Below are 19,464 nucleotides of genomic sequence, written 5' to 3'. Positions count from 1 at the left end.
GAGGCAAAAAGCCACACAAACAACTTTGCATGTTCATAAGCACACCAACACAAGCCAGATTTTAGTTGTTTACCATTGTGATAGTATGTGCTGGTGCCTTTGGTTCCACGGCACTTCTCCCATTTGTATTGTGTAAGTTGCAGGGTGCACTGACTGGAGCATCCACAAACCCACGTAATGGAGCAAGGCTCCCCAGGGGAGACTGGACAGGAGCTAGTATAGGTCCTGGAGACTGGAAGATTTCAGGGAGGGGGAAGACACAGTAACAAGGTAAGCAGAAGCTGTCTATGACTATGCTAGAAGTTCAACAGCAGTCTGACATGGCTTCTTACATGCTCTTTCTCTACCTCACACCTCAATAACAGAACTGCTTTCCTGGATCACAACAGACTGAAGTTTGAAGTGTCAGCGTGAGCTGATCTCATTTTGGAGAGGGGACAACAACGCAAGCGCACAAGTGTGTGGCTTGCATTAGCAGTGTTTCTCAAACCTGGGTCTCCAGCTGTTGTTGGACTACAATTCCCATCATCCCTGGCTAGCAGGACCAGTGACCATGGACGATAGGAGCTGCAGTCCGACAACAACTGGAGACCTAGGTTCTGTGTTAAGGTTTAAAAAACAAAACAAAAACCCACACCTGTCTGAAAAAACTGCAGTAAAGTTGTCCCTTGAAATAAGCTGATAATGAAACCTAACGGTCAAATCAGGTTGATTCACTCCAACGTCAAAAGCTCTTTCAGGAACTAATAAGCAATGCAACAGGGAGGCATCTATCTTCATTTCCACATTAAAATGACTTATGCCCACGCAACACAGCCAGACTGTGCAGCATCTATTTATTTGCAGCATGTAAAGGGTTTGTCTACAAGCTTAGAGGAACCAGCAGTTGGCAAATGCTACAGATACCTTAAAAGGCTACATCTACCACCAGAGCCACTGGTTACGCCACCTGCAGAAGATGGCACCCTTGGCCACCACAAGATATTCAGTTCACTTCTGAAAGAACTGAAACAAAACGGCTAACCCTTCCACTTATTTATTCTGTAAGTTTATACCAGCCAGACAACTAAAAACACAGGAACATTTTTTTATTGAGGAGATTTATAATTCATCCTGTATTATGGGCCATCCCAGAGTAGAGTGCAACGTTAAGATACATGACACAAAACAAAGCAGAACAATCTGAAAAAAATCAAACCACAACAACAGTAAATCAAATTTACATCACAGCACTGTGAGAGTGACAAAAAACCAAACAAACTTCTGAGCAAGATGCATAAAGTCCACCAATCAACTGTGAGGGGAGAAAGCTGCAGACCAGCCTGTGCTGCCTACCAATGCCATGCATGTGATGGGAAACTATAGGCACATGACTTCTTTCTGCCTATATGGCCAATGGGACTCGACTGGAGGAAGTCCCACTACAAAAAGGGCCTGTCTTTATCAGTACAGGTTGGCTCCCCAAGAGGTGTTCAAATAAACACACTAGATAACACACTGGCCTTGTGGTGCATGAATGCAACTGGGTAGCCACAAGATTATTTTCATGTGCTCCTCAGACACAATGACTAGGAATTATGTGGGAAACCCAAGGATGGGAAAAGGTGCAACCTGAAGACACCAGAGGAGATCTGGGTAAGCAGATTCCTTGCAATTCTACTCAACAACTGTCACACAAAAGCCATTAACCATTCCTTTCCCCATCCTAAACTTCCCATCAGATTTTATGAGAGACTATTATTGAGGATTGTACTCAATGAAGTAGCACTAATGAGAATGTTCTGCCAGCAAAATGATTTCTCCTTGAGCAACAAAACCTTTGCAGGCTCTCTCCCTTCTGCTGTTCTCCAAAGCTGTTTTGGGGGTTCCCCACAACACTTCACAGCAGATTTGGGGATGGTGCAGGGGGAGGAGAGGAATGACCCCCCTCCCTGACAATTAAGTGAATTTATGTTGTTGAAAACTGCCCTAAATAAACTGTCTGCCTCCCTGGGCTCCTTTGAGAGGAACAGCAGGATAATATAAATGAATATTAATTTACTCAACTATTTCAGTTATTCTTCTTTTATAAATGGGATAGGTTTATCTCTTTATCCACAGTCTCCCACGGACTGGCAAGATGAGCAACAATTGAGTGTCAGTATTGGATCAATACCAGGGAATGATGTCTGATCATCTTTCCTTTCACCTTGCAGCGGCCTTAGAGAGACCAGGATCCAGATCTCCACACAGCCACAAAACCTATTGGATTACTTCTGATCACTCTGTCTCAGCCTAACAACCTTGCAGTGTTGATGGAAAGACTAAAGGGAGTGGGGGCTCCATATGCAGCATCCTCACCTCCGCAGAAGAGCAGAGATACTATAAAATAAACATGTATAATCTAAACTGCCTACCTCTTCACCTCCATTTCCTCCTGGTGGAAGCTCACGCCAGCTGTCTTTCTTTGCCTGTGTTCTGCTCTGCACTTGCTCTCCTTCTGCCTGCCTATTTTGAATGAAGAACACCTGACCCTCGACTGGACTCTGGAGTACCCCTGCCTTAAAGACTGCAGCTCCTGGCCTAGGCCTCGTCTCTGCTTCCGCAGCCCCTTCCTGAGGGATGTAAAGCTCCATGTTCAGGCCAGTGACAAACTCTTCAGAGCCACTTTGCTGTTGCTTGAGCGGTTCAGGTACAGCCAGCTCTGCTCCTCTGGACCTCTTCACCATATGGACCATATGCCGATAAAACTTCTGATCCTCTGTGTAGCACTCGCTTTCCGAATGGTCATTAGGGATGCTCTGTGGTTGGGTATGGGAAGCTTCCAGGAAAGTTCTTTTGGTAACAGCCAGAAGGCCCATGGGGCGGTCAGATCCATGAGTGCTCTGTAGGTCCCAGGAGAAGTTGTCAACTTCTCCCAAGATCTCAGAATCAAGATGGTCAGCCAAGCTGCTTGTCACGCTGCCGCCAGCGCTGCCGCCACCACCACCAGAGTGCAGCCGCTCACCATGTCTCCTTTCACCCCTGAGCTGAACTGACAAACCTGCAGCAGCCAGCAGAGGACTAGCTTCCCCACCTGTTCCAGTCCCTACTCCCAGCCCAAAGGTAGAAGTCTGCTGCTGGGTGCCCCCTCTTCCACTCATGCTGAGCTCTGTGGCATGGCACTGCTCTTGGAATTTCCTTCCCTTTCTGCTCTCCTTCACTTTAGAGAAAGGCCTCGGGTCGTTCTGCAAAGAATGGATGTCACCTTCTTCCATGATGTTGGGCTCGTATGTCTCACCAGTCAACACAAGGGAAACAGCAGGAGGAGGAAACCGCTGAATTTCCCTTTCAATTGTATGCAATAATCCTCTATCCCGTCCTATGCAGCTGAAAGGCCCCATCACCCGCTCTCCGGGTGAAGAATCAGGTGACTGGCAGAGGCAACCTTCCTCCATGTAACTATTCTCTTGGTCCTTGCCTAGCTCTTCACCGTCGAAGAACAGGGTTCTCACCTTCGGTGTCTCCAGGGCCAGCACAGTCCCATCATCAGTGGGTTCCTTCAGTGCTTGGAAAAGTGGCACAGCAATCTTGGAGCCATCTAAATCAGGTTCTGAATCTGAAAAAACACAAGCAGCTGTACTTCTGATTTCTGCTGTCACATCTTGGCATGACTGATCTGGTTTGCTAGAAGATGAAGCTCTTCCAAGAATCTTCTCCACGTCTGCCAGGATCTGGCGAGTCCGTGGGGTTGACTTGGCTGGCAGAATAGGTTGCAGCTTACTAGGGACAGGACCCGAGTGCAGCCGGGGTGGGTCACTTGGATCAGGAGACATCCCTGAAGCCTTTCCTTTGCGGTTCTTCAGGAAGAGTTCATTCCTTGTCATGAAGCTGCCCTGCTGCTCCAGCTCAGGACTTGCGTGGCCTGATGACAGGGCAGGGGATGACACTCTATAAAAGGATGTTGAAGGAAGAATCCCCGGCTCTGACTGCGTCTCCTAAGCAGATAAAGGCCATTAAGCAGACTTACAGATTGGTATAATTTGTACAGGTGCCGGTCTTTCTCCCTAGGACAGAGTCTCCCAAGGAAGACAAGTTACATGTAGGAATACCCATGGCAGAATTCCCAATAATATGACTCTTCCTGCATATCCTCCCCCTGCACTTCTGCTACCCCAAATGTGGTTGGTCTTCAGAGATCTTCACAGAAACCAGCTGTTCTTACTGACAGCCTAGCTGTTTCCAGCCTGGGCTCCCCAATCAGCTGCAATGGCAAACCAGGATGGGGTGGAGATCACCACATGCAACTGCTACAGTGTGGATTATGGGAGAAAACATACTGTAGTCAAATGTGACTTAACCCCTGAATTTTTGGCAGAAAACACAAAAAAATATGGATAGGATCCTAAGTAAGTCTTGGCTAGCAGCTTTCTGATAGCCATATTCACTGAGCTGCACAAGGACAGAAACTTAAGAAAAAAGGGCCCTGTTGAGCCCTGAGCTCAAAAACAATTTATTTGCTCAGCTATGTTTGAAAAGATGCAGGCAAAACAAGCCATATTTTGATTAGGGTGGATGGCAGTGCTACCTTAGCAGCTGCCTTACAGCTGGCCTTGACTACTGACCCACACCTCCTGTGCTGAACTAGTGCCAGAAGTCTAGATGAAACTCAGCTTGCAGAGAGGGGGTTGCATAGGGCTAAAACAGATAGATTAAAAGACCTCCAGATTCCCAAACTATCCCTGTACCTTTGATCTCTATGCTGACCTCTCTATCAGTTAAGACTGATATGTCTTAGGCTGCATCCTCCTCCCAACTTCCATCTCTTTCTCACAACCTCAAGATGAGAGGGTCATCTTGGAAATGTCCTCTGAAAACAAAGGAGCAAGCATAGCTACCTTTGCCTTCTCTAGATTAGATAGTTAGCTTAGAACAAGAAGCATTTTGATCTAAGTTATGTACCTCCTATAAGACACAGCTTTGTTATTTTCTTACTTTAGAAGTAACTCGCTGTGTGTGATTGCAACAGGTAAAGTCTACTCTCTAGCCAAATTCACAAGCCACACTCGGTACAGCAATAGTCCAAGCAACTAGTACCCGGGTTCAAATCCTCATTCAGCCAAGAAGCTCACTGTGTGACCTTGGGACAGTTAATTTATCTCAGCCTAATCTACCATGTGGGGCTGTAGTGAGGGTAAAGGGGAGGCAGAGGTTGTGTCTACACCATCTTGAGCTCCTTTAAGGAAGAGTGGAAAAAAATTAATAATAATGACACCTAAAGACTAAATCCCTCTTCTTGTGCTGAAATAAGGTGGCCCTCTTTTAACTTGGACAGGCACCAATTACAGAGAAAAGATACAGGGGTGGGAGAGAAGCAGGAACAGCAGGAAACATGCAAGAAGTCTGCATTTCCTCTAGCACCCAGTTCCATCCGGCCCTGTATCCAACTAAGGTACTCACAACTGGATGTTTCAGCAGGTCTTTCTCTTTTTTCTCTTTCTTCTCTTTCTTCTCCTTTTTCTTCTTCTTCTCTTTCTTCTTGAGACCTCCCTGATCCAGGAGCTTCTCCCTCTCCTGGATCACAAGCTGTCGGTAGCGCTCATCACATGGATGTTCCCACGTTGACTGACCATTGGCAAAGTTGAAGTAATAGATGTCCCCTGTGATATCTTGGCTGAAGATGGACATGGAATCTAAGCAGCCGCATATACATGCATACATGTGTGTGCACGCATACATATACACAGGCTCAAGAATATCCTTGCCTTCCTAATCTGAAGGGACTTCCAAGGTCCCCCAAACCCACTAATAGTTTCGAAGCATCCCTTCCTATGTGAGAGGCAAGTGAAATGGTAAGAAAAGCTAGATGTGAACAGTTGCCTTTGAGCCTCCCAGTGTAATGGTTATTCTTCCCAAGGAAGAATATGTGATGTGATTACACTTTCCCCCACAGTTATCAGGAAGGTATAAAGCAGCTAGTACAGTGTTTGGAAGGATTATGCTCTAGAAATGTAGCCAGAAAACAGCTCATGGCTCAGGGTAATCAGTACAGCCCATATTGGAGAAATTTGAGCATCATCCCTTCCCAACACCTACCTGAGCCACCACCCAGATGACATTATATAAACATATCACAACTGTAGAAACTCAGCTTTGATTCCCAGTTAGCCTGTGTGTGGTCTGTGAGTGAAATCGGGTCTACACAAAGCAGAACAACTAAACAGAATGGTACTCTGTACTTCAAACAGCAGGGAGGGGTGATTGTTGTTGTTTTTTTATTTAAAAAAAGACATACCAAAGGAAGGAAACAAGCTAAGTTTTAACCTTGCGCTGTGGTGCACACACACTATCTGCACATACACTATTTTTTTACACTCACAGATTGTGGGCTTTGGGGGGTTTTTATGCCACAGAGATACAGATGAACATGAACAAAAATGACAACCTCCTCCCATGTTCTGCCACCTCATTCTGCAACATATACAGGCTGGGCCTTAATTCCACTGCTGAAATAAATATTGCTCCTCACCATTCCAAGCCTAACATTAGCTTGGATCAAGTCACAACTGCTTTAGCAGGCTCTGTGGAGTGTGAGATGAGTGGAGTGTGGGGGGTGGGTGGGGGAGAGAGCAGCATAGGGATGGATGGCCCAACGGGCAGCTCTGCCTTACCAAGGTTTCCATTCAGCGGGCAAAGGGGCCACAATGCCTTCTCGGGCCAGCCACATCAGCTCTGGCTCGACCTCCGGGTCGATCCCAATCACTCGAGCAAACTCATTGATTTCTGCGGAAGAGAAAAGAAGCATCAGGCCGGCCAGGCTGACAGCCGTCCTCAGGAGCTACCTCGGGCCACCCTCCTCCATCACCACCTGGAGAGGCGTCATCCTGCTCCTGTCTGGAGCCACAGGCCCCTCTCCAGGTGCTCTGCTCTCCTTCATGGGCCCCCCTGAGGGTAAAACTGCTGGTGCTCTCGCTCACCTTGCTCGCTGGGGATGTAGGTTTCATCGTAGTCCTCTTCCAGAATGAGCTGGTCGCCGATCCGTATTGCAGGCCCAGCCATGGCCATCCCCGGAGCGGAGTCTGCTCACACCTGCAAGGCACCACCCGGGAAGGAAGGAAGACACCGTCTGCCAGCGCAAGGAACGCGGGCAAGCGAGCCCACTAGTCAGGGAGCGGCCCTGCTTCCCGCCATAGCGAGGCACCGGGCCGCCCCCTCCTGCCCACCCTCAGCCTCATCCTCGCTGCCTGCTTGGGGGCCCTCATGGCCGGGCTGCCCAGGAACGAAAAGCGGGCAGAGGCGAGCTCCTTCGCTCGCGCCGCGGACGGAGAAGAGCCGCCCACGGGAGCGGCCCTGCAGCGCCTTCCCCGCCCCACGAAGCGCCCTCCGCCCGCCCGCCCGCCTGCCGGCCGACCCACGCCGCGTCCCCCCTCCTCACCCCGCTCCGGTGCGGGGCCTCAGCGCGAACGCCGGGCCCAGGCAACCAGGCGCGCGGCTCTGCAGTTGCCATGGCTACCCAAGGCAGTTGCACCGCGCCGGCCCGGCCGGATTCACTTCCGGCATCCAACCTTGGCAACAAGGCGGCCCGGCGCTCCATTGGCCGAAAAGGAGCATGGGAAGGGCCGCCGATCCCTGCAGGGCCTTGTGGGAGTTGTAGTCTTTGGGACCAGCAAAGCAACGCCGCGAGACGTCAGAGAGAGAGATGGAGTAAAGCTGTTCCTCCACCACGGAGGGAAATCTGATTCAGGGCTAATTAGGTGCCTCCGTTCTTCCGAGCTGATTCAAGGTTTGTAGTAATTGCAGCTGCGGCCTACCCGGCTAATTAGCGTCAGCCGAGAGATCACAAGAGGCACCTATTACTTCTGCTTGGTACAGAGACTTGTGGCACAGCAGCAGCAGCAGCAGCAGCAGCAGCAGCAGCGCCGGGTCGTAATTAAAAACAAACCCTAAGGCTAATTAGGCTCATTAGCCCGCCCCCTCATTAGAGTGCCTAATGAGACCCGCCCCGTTTCTATTTTAAGCACCTGCAGTCTGGTTCCATCCCGATTCAAAGTGGTACATGCCCGGTTTGTCGCAAAATATTTCACGCTCCTAATAATAATAATAATAATAATAATAATAATATATTTATACCCTGACCATCCGGCTGGGGTTTTCCCAGCCACTCTGGGCGGCTTCCAATTAAAGATTAAAAATACATTAAAACACCAGTCATTAGAAACTTCCCTAAACAGTGGCTCTCAAAGGGTGTGGCAGGAGAAGACGGCCCTCTCTTTCTTCTCTTATTCCTTGTTTCTCTCCTCACCCCTGCCTACTCTCTACTTCCCAGAGGTGCCAACTGGAATAAAATATTGCGGGGACCCAGGTAAGCCCCTGCATAATTGATCACATGGCACTGTGCACACACTCCACTTGAATGGCAGTGCCCATCAACTTGGAGGGGGTGGTCCAGCTTCTTTAAATATTTTATTGGGGAGCCGAAGCCCCCTTGGCCGCTAGGAATTGGCTCCTATGCTACTTCCCTTCTGTTCCCCCTGGATCTTCTCTTCCCTCACCCTCCGAGCCCCTATAACTTAGGTCCAGGGCTGGGCAGTCAGTAGCCCTCAAGATGTGATGGGTCTCTGACTTCCAGCATGGGTGATGGTGATGGCAGCTGTGGTTCAACAACACTTGGACAAGGGTCACAGGCTACCCCCATCACCGTAGTGAAGGCAAAGCCTGTGCAGTTGGGTTGACTGCAAATTCTTCCCCTGCCTACCACATGCTGCTTTCATTTCTCCCTTCCTCTGCTGTCTCACGGTATGTTGCTGGCCTCTCATAACTTCTCTTTGCAAAATGCCCTACACAGAGATGGTGCTACATAAAGAAAAAGAGGAGGGTTGGATGGAGTTAGGCTAAGGTGAACATTCAGAGTCACTCTGCATACACCTTGGGGTTTAAATGTTGGGTGTCTTGGGCTCTGCCGCACACTCTGGCAGTGGAGCCGCTGGTGAACAAATGCTCTGCCTGAGTGCAGAAGGCAGCTGCTACTCTCTTCTCCACAGATGGCTTCTTTTTACCTCCTTCTCTCATTCCTTCAATCTTTCTGAGGGCCTTCTGGCGGTTCCCTCATTGTGAGAAGCAAAGCTACAGAGAACCAGGCAGAAGGCCTTCTCGGTAGTGGCGCCCGCCCTGTGGAACGCCCTTCCATGAGATGTCAAAGAGATAAACAACTACCTGACATTTAGAAGACATCTGAAGGCAGCCCTGTTTAGGGAAGCTTTTAATGTGTGACATTTTACTGTATTTTTAATCTTTGTTGGAAGCCGCCCAGAGTGGCTGGGGAAACACAGACAGATGGGTGGGGTACAAATAAATTATTATTATTATTATTATTATTATTATTATTATTATTATTATTATTATTATTATTATTTCTCTCTGACCTTCAACCCTCAGAATCCTCTCCATTGCTCTCAGACTTACAACAGTCCCTGAGGGCCAAAGAGAGCATCCCACAAAGAGATACAGTGCACAAGGTTGCAGAAGCTTATATATTATGAGTCACAAACATGCAGGCTATGGATTTGGCAAAGGGGGGCATGGTTTCAATATAAGAGGACAATGAACACCTTAGAATCACTTATTTCTTATTATTTAGTTATTTAAAAATTGGATACCGTCCTATACCAACAGGTCTCAGGGCAGTTCACAGGATAAAATCACAATATAAAACCACACAATACACAATCAAAACGAAAACAAGAACATCTGGCATCTGTCACGTGGCTTGAACTTATCAAATGCACCTGTGCAAAAGAAGCTTTCAGCTGAAATACAGGCAATTTGTGGAACCAGGTATTTGCCTGTGCTATTTTGGGTTGTAACATCTCATCGGTTGCTCTAAACCTGTTGGTAAGAGGCTGCAGTTATACTATTATGCCACCAAATGGCAGCAGTGAGTAAACAGAAGCTGTAGTTATACTTGATTTCTCACTCTTATTTTCCCAGTCTTAAGTTTTCGCCACCTATCCCCAACAATTTGCATTTCATTAAAGAGTCCTCATGAATTCTCACCAGCATTTTAGTGCATATATATTCTAATATACACATTTTATATGCAGTTTTCCCAGGGCTGTTTTGTAAGAACCTTCACCCTAATATAATGCAATTTAGTATGTTATTTTCACTGATGAATACATTTTAATGCATACTTCCCCTTAATATACACACTTTCGTCTGTCTGTTTTGGTTAGAGAGAACTGCAGATTTCAGAGGGTGGCTGGGTTTCAGTTCCCATATAGTTTCTGCAGTGCTTCTTTTCTAGAAAAATAGGTGCCAGTACTCACCGTGAAGTTGTTACAGTAAATGCCACACTTTTTAACAACAAAAAGAGGTGCTGGTACTGTGTACCCTTGAGTACCCCCTGAAAAAAGCACTGAGTTTCCAGAAGTGCAAATGAGATAGGTTCACATTAAAATGGGAACTAAACCAAATTTCTCCGCCATCCTTACCACTGAGAAGTCATGTGCTGCAGAGTCATGGCTTCTTGACATCTGTTGAAATACTCATGCCAGAAGAATTCCATCTGGAGGATATAGTTTTGCTGGTACCAAGGAGAATTTGAGAAAGGGATGCAATCACCTATATATGTGTTTGAATTTCTGGTGAGTGGAATGGTGACGGCCACATCAAGCTGATTGCTCCCATCTTCACCCAGCATAACCTCTGCCATTTCCCCATGCTTGCCCCCCCCAACCAGCAGCAGAGCAAGCCGATCGGGTTCCTGGGGTGGCGCGTGTGCCCTGCGCCCAGCGGCAGGGCAAACCACCTGTGGGACGGGGCCAGGCGGGGCAGGACGCTCTGTGAGGCCTCTGAAGAATCTGCCTGTCTCCTTCCGGCTGCCCTACAGCTGAGGGGGAGGCGGTGGGCGGACCTGCGGGCACCCAAGCCACCATGTCACTCCCAGGAGAGACATGTGGCTCAGGCACGCTGCATGCCCCCCGGTGAGTGCTGCCCGGCATTTTGTCACACCCCAGTGGTGACACCTGGGGCTGCCCGTCCCCACTACACACCCCTTCCTCTGCCCCTGCCCCCAACCACTTTAATTGTGCTCGCACCCCTCATCTACCATCTCTCTCTGCTCCAAAAAACATAACTTGGCATTGATGGCAGAGGTAACGAAGGCAGCAGCAGGGTGGAAACTATATGGGAACGCGGAAACAATATGGGAACTGAAACCCAGCCACCATTTGAAATCAGCAGTACTCTCTAACCAAAACAGACAGACGAAAGTGTGTATATTAGGGCAAAATGTGCATTAAAAAGCATTCATCGGTGAAAATAACATACTGAATTACAGGTGGGCATTCCCAGTCCCCAGCAGAATCCCTAATGTGAATCTGACACTCCCAGCACCCTCTATGGCCTCTTTCCTCTCAATGAATCAGTAATTATGCAGTTGGAAGCAGCAGAGGGCAGGGGCAAGGTAGTGAGGAAGCAGTGATGATGGATGCACCTGGTAACAGGTGCATGAATATTCAACAGGAGAGTATTCAACAGAGAAGCATTCGAGTGGTTGACAGTAGAGGCTGCTCCATTAGGGCAAACGGGGCATTGGCCCAACAAGCTCAGGCAGCTCCCACTTTCCTGGTTTTGTTCTTACAACCAACCAAGGGGCTGGCACTGCCTATCAGCTTCCCCGTTCTTATTGTGAGTGTTGCCCTTGTAGACTTCAGCAGAAAGGAGGATGGGGATAAAACTAGAATTAGTTGTCTTTGCCTCTCACCATGCACAAACAATGGGCACCAGCTGGCACTGGTGTTTGATTGCTCAAATGAGCACCCATTCCCCGCTGTCATTTATGCATTGCTCATCACCACCCTAGGCTGCCAAGGGCTTCTTCCTAGAGTGCATGTGCTTTAAAGCTATACACCTAATCATTTTTTATTTGAAGTTTACACCTACAAGTGTGAATGTGACAAAAGAGGTGTTTGAAAACATGTTTCTCAAAATAAAATGCGATGCCATTCATGCAATCAACACTTAAAAAAAAAAGTTAATTGCAGCCAAAGTGGTGGGAGATAGGCAGGCTTGTGGTTCTGATCCAGATTCCCCACCCCTTCACTTTTGAAAGCAATTCACACAGTGCAGTGGTGGCATCACACCTAATTTGGCCCATGCTCCCGACACACAAGCTCTCCAGAGGGATATTCATATGGTTTCTTGACTCTCATTCAACATAACAACTTCCAAAGTGCAATGAGTGCTGAGTAGTCATTAAAATATTTCACTGATGGGAAGTAAGTTTATTGATGAAACCAACTGGATCCAGGGGGCCATTGTAGCAAATGTTTTCCCTGCCTAAGTCTACTGCCGTTTCCTCTTTCTGTAGGGTTGGCTTTCCAGAAGTTATTGGTCAACTCTCCTCATCCCCAGCCAGCAAAATCAATAGACAAGGATGATGGGTGTTGTCGTCCAGCAATATCTAGAGGGCCGCAGTGGATCAACCGCACTGGTTCTATTGAATCATCTGTGATTCATTAAAAAGAAAGAGTCCAGCATGGCAGGGTGGGGAGAGATACTGGACTGAGCGTATAAGGATTGGAGATGTCTTTTAAAGGAGCCTAAACAAAAAGATTTTAAGGAGACTGGTCATCACTCACAAGGCTACAGTAGAAAGAAAGTTCTTTCCTCCAAAAACACAGTGAATATTGATGTCAAATATTGGCTGGATAGTTTATGAATAACTTGAATATACAAAACTGCATTTGATATTCAGTTATATTTAATTTAAATATTGGCTATTTGGCAGTGCTTGACATGCAACAGGTATTGGGTATTGGACAGTATTTGAAACTAACTAGGCAACAACATTCAAGATTTGACCATAGTTGTCTGTTGACATGCAATGGTGTTTAGTATCTGATATATTCAGTGACTTGAGTTGGCATTCAATTTCTGATATATTTGACGGCATGCAATATATTTAATAACTAATGGTGGAAAATTTGTGGAGAGTTCTTATATGGGTGATTTTATAAGCTTGCTTGGAAGAGGAAGAACAATTTAGACGATGATGACGATGATATTGACCTCCAATATAATAGTAGTAGTAGTAGTAGTATTTATACCCTGTCCATCTGGCTGGGTTTCCCCAGCCACTCTGGATGGCTTACAGCATATATAAAACATAGTAAAATGTCAAATGTTAAAAACTTCCTGTTACAGGGCTGCCTTCAGATGTCTTCTAAAAGTTATGTAGTCATTTATCTCCTTGGCATCTGAAGGGAGGGCATTCCACAGCGAAGGTACCATTACCGAGAAGGCCTTCTGCCTGGTTCCCTGTAACTTTGCTTCTTGCAGTGAGGGAACCAGCAGAAGACCCTTGGAGGAGGACCTCAGTGATGGGGGTGAAGACGCTTCTTCAGGTATACTGGGCCGAGGCCATTTGGGGCTTTAAAGGTCTGCACCAACACTTTGAATTGTGCTTGAAAACGTACTGGGAGCCAGTGAAGATCCTTTAGGACTGGTGTTAAATGGTCCTGGCGGCCGCTCCCAGTCACCTGTCTAGCTGCCGCATTCTGGATTAGTTGAATTTTCCGAGTCACCTTCAAAGGTAGCCCCACGTAGAATGCATTGCAGTAGTCCAAGCGGGAGATAACTAGAGCATGCACCACTCTGGCGAGTCGGTCTGCAGACAGGTAGGGTCTCAGCCAGTGTACTAGATGGAGCTGGTAGACAGCTGCCCTAGACACAATGTAGCATTGAGTTAAATTAACTAAGTGGTATATTTGTTCCACTGCTGAAATATTTTGCACCAGTGGAATATACCGTATTGGCCTGAATATAAGCCTCACTCTTTCTCCAAATTCTGACTGTGAAAAGTTAAAGTGTGGCTTAAATTTGCAACTTTACAAAAATTGGCTTTTACGATATTGCTGCTGAAACAGTAAAACGGAATGGGTGTGAGTGCCTGCGGAATTTTAAGGGAGCGGCTTATATTTGGGTATTGTCTTTTTTTCTCCCTCCCCTCCCTTGAATTTTAAAGGTGTGGCTTATACTCGGGTGCGGCTTATATTCAGGCCAGTACGGTAGTTGTACAAGAGAACGCATAAGCAAATTGCTGGTAACTTTGTTCATGAGTTTCAACTACTAGGGCAACTGTTGCATTGGATTTCTGTGTTGCTCATCATTAAATAATAATAATAATAACAACGATAATGATAATAATAATAATAATTTTTATTTATATCCCGCCCTCCCCAGCCGAAGCCGGGCTCAGAGTGGCTAACAACAGTAAAATGATAAAACATTCTAAAATCATTTCATTATAAAATTAATTCAAATCAGATTAATGGCAACCATTGGGCTAGAGTTCTGTGAGGATTGCCAAAGGAGGGAGTCAGGCTTTGCCCTGGCCAAAGGCCTGGTGGAACAGCTCTGTCTTGCAGGCCCTGCGGAAAGATGTCAAGTCCCGCAGGGCGCTAGTCTCTTGTGGCAGAGCATTCCACCAGATTGGAGCCACAGCCGAAAAAGCCCTGGCTCTGGTTGAGGCCAGCCTAAACTCTCTGTGGCCTGGGACCTTCAAGATGTTTTTGTTTGAAGACCGTAAGTTCCTCTGTGGGACATACCAGGAGAGGCAGTCCTGTAGGACTCTCATATAACTCCCCCAAGCATGAGATCCCTTGCTAGCGGACAGAGAATGCTGAATACAATCCAGTGATGATGTTGGTTGGTGCGAACGAGGGAGCATTTCCACTACAAAAAGGATAATCATGAGTCAACTCTTTAAGTATTTTGTTTAAATGTTTTCCTCCTAGTTCCAGAGGGTTAAAGGTTCCATCTCTAAGTGCAGAGAATCCAAAACCTAATGTAGCAGCTGCATTTACTGCTCTGACAGTTAATACTTTTGACAGGAAAAAGGCCATCTGGGTTTAAATACACGCAGAACGTTTTCAGGCGGAATTGAAGAGAAAGATTTCATGTAGTGGCCTACGTTTGTGTAAAACCACACGGAAAAATACAAGAAAGCCAGGGCTTCAGTCCACCAGGGGACGCCGTTATGAATGAACTTTGCTATTAAAACAACACAATTTAAAATAACCCAAGCATTCTGTTCGGAGAACTCAGTTGATCCAACCGGCAAAATGGTTATTAACAATGATAAGCACTGGTCAGGAGAACTGGATGGGGGGACTGAAGCAGGCTATCCCCAAGGAAAACATAGAGGATGTTACTCCTATCCTGGCAAAGGAAGAAAAAGAAAAGAACTGTTTTTAAAAAGACTAAATGGAATCAACTCTTGTTGAAAACTATAGTGGATTGTAGCATTTTCTCAAAGCATATTCTAGGCTTAAAACAAGCAGAAAACCAATAAATTGTAAGCCCAGTAGCAGATGGTATTGGGGGGTGGCGGCGGCACTTACCTGACCTCCCAACACCTGACTCTCTGCTGTACCATGACATAAAAGCATGGGAAATATGTCGCTTGATGAGTTTTCCCTGCACTCGAAGCCCACCTAGTTGCTTCAGCAAAGGTTAAGAGGCCAAGTGACCTTCAATTTTTTGGCTGCTTTTCTTGCCCCTATGCTGTCCATATGCAATCACCTTTCCTCCCCCTTCATCTTCAAAGTGAACTTAGAATGGTATGTGCCAACTCATCAGTCGACCTCTGTTCAAAGGTGTCTCCTTTACAAGCCTTTGTGGTCAGCCCTTCAGATACCAGGGCTCTTTGCCTTTCCTTTTATTGTGAGGCCAGCTCCAGATAAGATTACATCCCCCCCTTCAGATATACGTATCCATGTGCATTATAAATATATATTGTGCTTTATTGTTCTTCAAAGAGATTTGGAAGACAAGATCTAAGCTCTTGCACAGGAAAAATCATGAACTGCAGGAACAAAGGAGCCCTGTGCCTCATAAATGAAAGGCATTAAAAGAGAAAGGTTTGATCTCCTTTCAGCTTGCAGTCCTCTCATAAACTCCCATGCTGAAGGTTGATGTTGAATCCTAGAGGTTACAACATGTTGGGTTTCCGAAGGGAAAAGCATGCTTGAATCTGGAGAACATATATTTCCAAAAGTATGATGGAGACTCTTTGAGTTTTCAGTACAATATTACTATTGTTTATTCAATTATTGTCCTGGCATTCCTCCCAAAGGAGCCCAGCGAAACAAACACATCAATACAAATACATTTTTTAAAAATTAAAAGCTGTTAAAAACATTCGTCCAGTGATTGCCTGTTGTCAGGATCTGTCTGCTCTGCCAGTGGAACAGTCCAACCCAAATTAAGTTGTTTTAAGTGCCATTGATGTCTTTTAATTGGTAAAGAAGCATTAATATGCACACTTGTGTATTTCCCTTTTTATTTTGTTGGTGGATGGACACTTCTGAGTATTAGTGACAGCATTTAGCATTGTTGCTGAAGCTGTGACAAATCCCCAATAGCGAATGATGAGTGACAAAGGGCTAAGCAGAGGTCTTCAAGTACCCAGCATGCAAGGGGACCACTGTGATGTATTTTAGTATTTCACTTGCAGTTTTGAAATGCAAGGAAGTCACAGATCGGCAAGTAACAAAATCCAATTCCTTACAACCATATGAAGCCATTTCCATCTCTGCTTGCCATCCCTTTGTTGCTCAGCCAACCTATAATGTCCCACAGAGTGTGCCCCAAGCGTGATAGCCTTCAGTGGGCTAATTTTTCTAAGTGGTAAGCTGATATTTCTGTATAAAAAGAACATCTGCAGGGGAACCGCCATTAAGTGTTGCTGAATTATGGTTCCAGCTTATGCATCACTTGAGTGCTACAATCACCTTAATGTTTTCCCCCCTTTCCTTTCTTAATGAAGTTTTGACTAATTGCTTCCGTATGATTGGCACCCCAGGAGACTGACAGCAAAGCAGTAAACCTTTTGGCATCATATTTTACTTTTAAAAAACAAACAAATTAGAGAGTGGCAGCTGCTCGTGGAGAGGGTGGGAGGAATAGGTGAAAAGGGTTAGTGGATGAGAAAACTACTTCTTTTTTCTTTAGTAGATTTACAAAAAAGCAAAACACACACCAATATATAAATTTTAGAAAGCGGCAAGATTGGATGTGGGTGCACAAAGCAGGGTTCCCCCTTTCTGCTCCTCCTTTCTTTCCGCCCAGGGTGGCTCTGTGCTCAGAGCCAGTGTGACACACAGGGCTGGACCTTGGCGCCACAGCCTCTCCTCCTCCTTGCTTGCTCTCCAGCAGCTGCTGCGAGCTACGCAAGGAGGAGGCCAGCAGCGGAGGCCATGGGATGCTCTCTCGCAGCCACCACTGATGCTCCGAACAAGCGCCTGCTCTTCCTCCTCCCTGAGCTCAGCATTGGCAGGGGAAATGGGGACATTCCAAGATCAAATCAGAAACCAGGATGGCTTTCGTAATTCTGGGGCTGTCTCTGGAAAAGTGGGACATTTGGAGGGGATGCTTACCTGGACCAAGCTTTCTGCCTGCAATCCAAACATCTCTCCTGTTGATTGTGGCCATGTGCAAGGAAACACTGCAGCTTTTAGGTCACCGGCAGCCTGATATCCGCACACAGTCCCATTGGTACAAGGTGCCAGATTAATGGACCTGTAACCTGTGGCATCGTGCTGTCATTGGTACAACCAGCCCACCAGGTACTATAATTGCTGAAGTAGGGAAAGCAGGCCTTGAAACTGTATAAGATCTGGGACATAATTAATGTCATAACAGTCACTGGGATAAAGGAACCAGCAAGTAGAAAAGGGAGGCTTTTTTCCCACCACAAAAAACTTGATTAAAAAAAAACCTTTTCTGGGGAAGGGGGATATTATTCAGAAGAGCTTTGCTGCCATCTAGTGGAATATCTATGCAATATAATGATGTTCAATGTAGGATATTTTAACAGACATTAAATGAACAAAACTCTAACCATGCTGGCCAGGATCTCTCCTCCTCTTCTTCTTCTTTTGAATTTTATTTATAAATTTCAAAAAATCACAAATTTAGTACCAAACACATACTTCCAATTAATATTCAATTACCATTTGACTTCTCCTCTATGGTTTCCCCATTTCTAATATTGCTGCATATTAGGGCATATTCTATGCCTTGTCCTTTCTGTTTATTTCCAAATATATACTTTACCGCTGTTTTTCATTCAAACCCTACTTGTGTTTTTACATGTTTACAATGACTCTTTAAATATTCTACAAAAAGTTTCCAGTCCTCCTTAAAACCTGCCTCTTCTTGGTCTCTAATTTTCAGTTAGATTTGCCAATTCGGCATATTCTGTCAATTTAACTGCCACTCCTCTTTTGTAGGTATAGCCTCGTCTCCCTATTCTTGTGCATATAATACCCTCACTGCCATCATTCATGCTGGCCAGGATCTCATCTTGATGCCGATCATAGCGGAACCTTCAGAGTTTAACTGTTGTGATGGCTGTGGGTGTTTGATGGTTTTTCCTTGTCAAAACTTACAGGTTGAGGCCAGATAGCCAGTTTCACCAGCTGCCTTGACTCAAAGGAGAGAAATTCTGAAACCATAGTAAATAATGATTTAGAGGACATACATAAAGGTAAAGGGACCCCTGACCATTAGGTCCAGTCATGACCGACTCTGGGGTTGCGGCGCTCATCTCGCTTTATTGGCCGAGGGAGCCAGCGTACAGCTTCCAGGTCATGTGGCCAGCATGACTAAGCCACTTCTGGCGAACCAGAGCAGCGCACGGAAACACCGTTTACCTTCCCGCTGGAGCGGCACCTATTTATCTACTTGCACTATGACTTGCTTTCGAACTGCTAGGTTGGCAGGAGCAGGGACAGAGCAACAGGAGCTCACCCCGTCGTGGGGGTTCGAACCGCGACCTTCTGATCGGCAAGTCCTAACCTCTGTGGTTTAACCCACAGCGCCACCCGCAGCCCAGAGGACATACATAGTGACATGCTAATTATGGTAATCTCATTAAACTCATCCCTAGTTGCTGCATGCTAGGTCCTGCTGAAAAAACAAGCCTCACCTAGGATTCTTCATGGTGTCTTGAAATTCCTTTGATGTGTGTTATATGATTCTTTTAACTGTCTGCCGATGGAGCTACTTAAATAAAGCAATATTGTCATCTGGTGGCAGTTAGAGAAATAGATACTACTGTATAGATAATGCCAGTAAAGCAGACATAGGAAACCCGTGGCCCTTCAGATGAGGTCAATAGTCAGGGATGATTATACCCAGGAACAGCTTTGACCGGACCAGGTAAGGGTAGCTGATAGGTTTGAAATCCTCGGGGAGTTAGGGATTTCCCCTGCATGCAAAGACAGGATCCAGTGGATTGAGCGGATGGAACCAATAGTGATTCCAGTGGTAAAGAAGCCTGTTTCTGCACATGCTGTAGAGCAGACATGTTCAACCGGTTGACCGCAATCAACAAGTAGATCCCCAGGTGATTCTGATTGATCGCGGGATGCTTATCGATCGCGGGATGAAAAGAACTGGGAAATGAATGTCTCTGTCCCCCCTCCCCCCTCTCTCTGT

At 46.3% G+C, this 19,464-nt stretch overlaps 1 protein-coding gene across 4 annotated transcripts in view; it reads right to left on the bottom strand.

The window, feature by feature from the left end:
* The window catches only part of CEP164 (centrosomal protein 164), a 38,838-nt gene extending 31,314 nt beyond the window's left edge, over nucleotides 1-7,524 (bottom strand). For 2 of the 4 annotated variants that reach the window (XM_081171582.1, XM_081171584.1), the window contains exons 1-6: nucleotides 7,394-7,524; nucleotides 6,936-7,047; nucleotides 6,630-6,741; nucleotides 5,419-5,632; nucleotides 2,397-3,956; nucleotides 74-232 (exon numbers count right to left, since the gene is read on the bottom strand). In XM_081171582.1, coding sequence (XP_081027708.1) covers nucleotides 74-232; nucleotides 2,397-3,956; nucleotides 5,419-5,632; nucleotides 6,630-6,741; nucleotides 6,936-7,023 — 2,133 coding nt within the window. In that variant the 5' untranslated portion in view covers nucleotides 7,024-7,047; nucleotides 7,394-7,524. Of the gene's footprint in view, nucleotides 1-73; nucleotides 233-2,396; nucleotides 3,957-5,418; nucleotides 5,633-6,629; nucleotides 6,742-6,935; nucleotides 7,326-7,393 lie in introns of those variants that run through there. The other 2 variants (XM_081171585.1, XM_081171583.1) reach the window with 2 other exon arrangements.
* Nucleotides 7,525-19,464: the final 11,940 nt, after the last annotated feature.

The sequence above is a fragment of the Podarcis bocagei genome (genome assembly GCF_964188305.1).
Source record: "Podarcis bocagei genome assembly, chromosome: 15".
In the NCBI taxonomy this organism is placed as follows: domain Eukaryota; kingdom Metazoa; phylum Chordata; class Lepidosauria; order Squamata; family Lacertidae; genus Podarcis; species Podarcis bocagei.
The sequence above is the reverse complement of the archived record's forward strand: the minus strand, read 5'-3'. Positions and strand labels throughout refer to the sequence as shown.